Source organism: Lemur catta, chromosome 6, assembly GCF_020740605.2.
Source record: "Lemur catta isolate mLemCat1 chromosome 6, mLemCat1.pri, whole genome shotgun sequence".
NCBI lineage: Eukaryota > Metazoa > Chordata > Mammalia > Primates > Lemuridae > Lemur > Lemur catta.
The window spans coordinates 93,164,587-93,169,927 of NC_059133.1; the positions used below are offsets into that span (position 1 = coordinate 93,164,587).

Sequence of the window (5,341 nt, forward strand, 5' to 3'; positions counted from 1 at the left end):
GGACTTCCTGTTTCTGTGTGCCTGGTTCAGCATAATAGAGCTGGTGGCTTTCCACTGGGCTCAGCAGTGTCTAGGTCTTGTGTGGGTTAGCAGGGAAGTGTGTATTGCTGGGGAGGAGCATCCCCGAGAATCCAAAACAGGACATATGTCAGCTCTCAGAAGAGCTGGGCTCTCCCTGAAGGACTGATCTTGTCTTCGTGGAGTCGCCAGTGGTAGAGTGTGCTGCTACTTTTGTTCCGATGGGAAGGGTCCTGACAGTGTGAGGTCAACCACCCTTTTGTTGCACTGACTGGACCCCGGGAAAGCAGGAGACAGGTTAAAAACAGAAGCGCGACCGTTTCTTTATTAAATTATACAAAAAGGGGAGGGGAGGGGGGCAGCTGTGGGGCTCGGCCCCAACCCCGGCCCTACCCCGGCCCGGCGCTGTCTGAGAGGAGGGGATCTGAGGGAGACCCGGGGTCAGGCAGGAGAGGATGGGGCAGGGCATGGGGCTGGGGGATGCAGAGGTTAGGGGAGAGGCCTCTGGAGGAGGGGTGGGGCTGGTGGGGGAGGGAGGAAGAGAGCAAAAGAGAGAGAGGAGCAACAGGGGCCAGCTGGGGGGCAGATGGAGCAGGTCAGGAGGTGGACCGGCAGAGTGAGGGTGGAGAGGCGGAAATGAGAAGGCTGGGGAGGAAGAAGAGGGTGGCACCGCTGGCTGGCGAGGGCCCAGGGCAGGAGCCAGGTGACGAGTGGCTGCACTTGTCTGTTCCCACCCCACCTCCAGGCCCTCAGGGGCCTCCCACCCCCAGCCCGTTGGCAGGGGGCTCATGCCGATGCCCCGTTTTCTGTCTTCTGCCGCTTGGGATCCGCTTCATCCTGTGGAGAGGAAGACTCTGGTAGCGTAAAATGGGGAGGAGACTGTCCCCTGTCCCGCCCCTGCCAGCCACCGCCCGTGCCACCACAGGGACCTGGGTCCAAATCCAAAGGGCTCCCAGCCCCTGCTGCATCCCTGACAGCCCCTCAGGCCCCGCAACCCAGCCCAAACCTCCTCTTCAGCAGCTCTCTTCAGCGCGGGCCCTTCGTCATCCTCTTCTTCTTCTTCCTCATCTGAGGAGCCAGAAATGGGTGATTGGGGAAGGGCAGGAAGCTCCAGCAGAGACCCCCTGTGGTCGCCCTCAGCCTGGCTTCTGGTCTTTGAACCCACCCTGACTCTGAGCCTTTAAGCCTGTACTTTTCCAGCCCAGCCTCCCTGCCCCTCCCCACCTTCTTCCTCCCCTTCATCCTCCTCCTCTCCATCCTCGGCAGTTTCTTCTTCTTCCTCCTCAGCTCCGTTCTCCTCCTCCTGTGGGGACCAGGAGAGGAAGCACCATCAGGCTGCAGCTCCCTGGCAGCACCACCAGAGGACTTGGGAGGGCCCCAGGGTAGGGCAGTGAGGACGGCAGGGGTCAGGGAAGGGCAGGGCCCAGGCCCCCAGGAAGGTAACTGGAGGGGAAAGTGCTAGGGCAGGTGGGTTCCTCTCCCGCCTGACCCCTCCACACCTCCACCACTTCTTTCTTCCGCTCTTTCCGGCTTGCCTTCTCCTCCACCTTCTCCTTCTTCTCCTTCAGGTCCTGTAAGGGAGAAAGAGGTCATCTTTCACCACAAATTGTGTGCAGCTCTTAAGTCCCCTCAGCCCTGGTTCTCCCCCAGTGCCGTGAGCTTTGAGGAGTGTGAAATGGAGAAGGTGGCCACAGCTTAGAGACAGAACAGAGGTGTCAGGGTCCTTACATTAGGGCCACAAAGGGGCTGAGACCAGATACACCTTCCCCAAGACCCAAGCAGGGTGGGGGAGTGATAAGAAAGGGGAGCAGCAGGCGGGGGAACTGATCCCCACCCCCTCCAAGTTCTCCCAAACCTCACTGGCTGGAGAGTTCAGCTCAGCAAAGCAAATCCCCTCCATCTGCTGGCAGCTCAGTGCCCCACCCCCTCTCCATGTCCCTCCGCCTATTCTGCCTGCCCCCCCCCCCCCACTGCCCGCCAGCTCTGCCTTTTGTCTACCTCTAGGGCCTTTTCCTGAGTACTCTCTCTCCTGGGCATCCCTCCCAGCTTCCCCTTCAGCTTCTAGGGCCTTTGTTTCTCCCGGTCTGTGTCTCCCCAATCCCCATGCTCCACTTGGCCAAATACCACAAAATAGGGAGAGCACCTTGGCATATTCCCAGCACCCCCTTCCCAACCCCAAAACAGTTCAAGTAGTTTCTTCCTCCCTGCCTCCTGTGGTGCATGCACTGGTGTAATGGAGTAAAAGTAGCCTTTTCCAGTGAAATGTAGGTAAAGTAGGAAAAAGGGAACATGGAAGGGAAACAGTATCAGACATGGTAGAGAAGAGAGATGAAGAGAGAGCCACACACAAGGTCTGTGTCTGGGGTGGGATGAGAATGTAGATGGGGGAGGCACCTGTCTAGAGGACTCTCCTGCCACACTACCTCTTATCTCCTTCACCCCAGGATTCTGATATGGCAAAGGGAAATGCTCATGTGAGAGTCCCCTCTGGATACCACTACACCAGCCTTCCAATTCAGATTCCAGTCCTCCCCCATCCCACCCCTTGGCAGGCATGGAGCAGCACTGTAGGTGTCCTGTGTGATCGGATCTGGCATTGGTGTGCAACTCTGTGTATCTGACTCCATGCTGATGAAAGTTTTTTGTGTGAGTAGGGGGTGTCCTTTCTAGAACAGGATTGGGGATAGGAGAGGGGCTTGGTGCAAAATGGCAGGCCTAGTGAGGGGAGGCACGCAATTTCCTTTTCCCTTTAAAGGGAGCACAGAACACTTCACCCTCTTGTTCCAGCTAGGTTTCTTTTTCATCTCACCGCGCTGTCTTCATTTCTTGGCCGCAAGGTTGGTATGGCATTTCTACTACCTGGTGGGCCTTTCCCTACATCCTGGGCCAGGAAAGTCAGGGGCTTGTCAGCTTTTCTGGGGGCCCCAGCACCAGGTCTGTATGGCCTGAGTTTCCTATCTGGGCTGTTGCAGGGAGGAAGGGAGGGAGGGAAAATACCAGGGACCAAAGTCCAAGGGGCCGGGCCCTCTCCTCCCCTCTTCTGTCCTTCTGGTCACTGTCCTTCCATGATCCCTTTTCCAGGAGGGTCTGTGACCTAGGCTCTGGGTCTTGTGCTAAGCAGCCCTCTGGCCTCATTTACTCAACACAGGCACATGCACTGACACAGGCTGACACCAATTCACACAGACAGCTACAGAGGAGCACCCACGAGATTGGAGACACACGGCCTGGTGTCTGGCCATTCTGGTACACACACTTGAGACAGCACAAGAGCACAGTGGAGCCACTCAGCACTCACAAAACGACAACATGGCTCCAGAACATCTACGTCTCCACACGCACACATGTAACTGACACGGGCAGTCCCACATGCTCGCTGGATTTGAGACATACAAAGACACCTACTCAGTGAAGTCACATGCCACCGCACAGCCCACCGGAGGGCCACACAGGCACACCTTGCCGGATCTCACACACATCCCTTCTCCCACTGCCTTTAATCCCACTGGCTCCCTGCTTTCCCTTCGCAGGCCTCCGGGAGACCTGTATGACGGCTCCTCAGCACCCCCCCCCCAACACACACACACGATTGGGCTCCCAGCCCCCAAACCCTGGCCGCATTAATTTCCCAAAGCGACACTCTGCAGGTTCCCTAGGGAAATTAGAGAAAAGCTGGAAGAGAGGCAAGGGCGAAGGGATGAGGCCCAGGAAGGGAGCTGACGAGGGCAAGGACAGCTCCATGCAATGCCAGGCAATGCCCAGCCTCAGCTTTTACTAAGGCTATACCCGCACCCCTCTTCTGATTTTTAGGAATTCGAGACTCTTTAAATATGTGTGTGGGGGGGGCGATGAAGAGAAAGGAAAGCTGGAAGCCAGTAGAGGAGAGGAAATGGATGTAGACGGACCGAAAGAAGAGAATGGGAAAAGAGGAGCAGTAGCCGTCCGGGGAGAGAAGCAAGAGACGGTCGGGCCGCGAGGGGAGGGGCCGGGAGGAGTAGCCTCCCGGGAGAGTCCTGTTTACACTTGAGGATCTCAAACCGCTTAGCAGAGGAAAGGTGAGGTCAGACTGGAAGTCGAGACAGGGGAACGGGCCGCGGGGAGGGGGCCCGGTAAAGTGAGACGCAGAGCGCTCCGACGGGAAAGCGGCCGGGATAGAGGCAGGCGAGGTGGGGCCGGGGCGGGGTGGGGACCACGGCGGGGGCCGGGCGCCTACCCGAGCCGCCAGGCCGGGAGCCGCGGCGCGGTGCGCGCGGGGAAGCTAGAGGGCGCTGCCGGTAGCCGCGCGAAGCGGGGTAGGCAGCGCCAGGCTGGGGAGTGGGGGGAGGGCGGAGTGGGGTCCGCCGGGACCGGGTGCGAGGGCCGCGCGGGGCAGTCGGGGGCGGAGGACCGCGGTGGGCCCCCGGGCTGCAAGGATCCGGCTCCCGCCGCCCCCGCGCGTACCTTGGCGCTCAACTCGGCCGCTGCCTCCACGCTTTTCTCCGACATGGTGCCGGGGCCGGGGCTGGCGGGTAGCCGGGGTCCCGGGGCCGAGACGGAGGGGCCCTGGACGGCGGAGGGTGGCCGCAGCCGGAACCTGGCGCGGTGGCGGCGGCGGCGGCGGCCGCTCGGCAGCTGGGTCTCTGGGAGAGGCGGCTGAGGCGCGCGGGGTGGGGCGGGGGTGGGTCTGGAGCGGAGACCCGCAGGGCTGCGGCCGTCCGGAGGGCGGGCGGAAGGGCGGTGCAGGCGGTGGCCGGCTCGCTGGGCAGCGGTCTCTAGGTCCCGGGCTCGCCGCCCCCGCACCAGCAGAGCTGCCGCCGACCAGCCGCTGCCGCCCCCGGGAAGGGAACCCGCTTATAAGGCGGCGCTGTCCGACGGGAGGGGCTTCCCAGGGGTGGGGCAGGCGGGAGCGGGGAGGAGAGGAGAGGGGAGGAGGATGAAAGAGGAGGTTGGAGAGGTGGGGATAGGAGGATGAAAGCAAGGGGAGGGAGAGCGAGAGTCGGGCGGGAGGACTAGACCCGGAGGGGGAATGGAGAGACTGACGGCCGCGGAGAAAGAGGAGTGGGGCGAGGAGGTGGGAAGGGGTGGGGTTCCTGCGCGGAGGCACCTCTCCAAAGCCTAACCCACTGCCTGCGAATGCGGAGTGTGTCTTTCGGGGGCGGACGGGAGAGGCGGCCAGAATCCTACTGACCCCAAAAAAAGCGCTGAGATTTTGCCAAGTGGTGGGGCGGGGGGAGCAGATGGAAAGGCAGGGCAGGTATTTGGGAAACCAAAAGCTTAAAGAAGAGGAAGAGGGTTGGGGAGCTACTTCCACATCACGCTGGATTTCCCCTCTCATCCTCCATCC

The 5,341-nt window shown here is 60.9% G+C and overlaps 1 protein-coding gene across 1 annotated transcript; it reads right to left on the minus strand.

Moving 5' to 3' along the window:
- Window positions 1-316: 316 nt before the first annotated feature.
- On the minus strand, window positions 317-5,045 carry PTMS (parathymosin). The gene is made up of 5 exons (XM_045554468.1): window positions 4,459-5,045; window positions 1,518-1,589; window positions 1,243-1,321; window positions 1,025-1,086; window positions 317-855 (listed from the first exon to the last, which is right to left on the minus strand). The coding sequence occupies exons 1-5, from the start codon at window positions 4,501-4,503 to the stop codon at window positions 805-807; spliced, it is 309 nt and encodes a 102-aa protein (XP_045410424.1). The 5' UTR covers window positions 4,504-5,045; the 3' UTR covers window positions 317-804.
- Window positions 5,046-5,341: the final 296 nt, after the last annotated feature.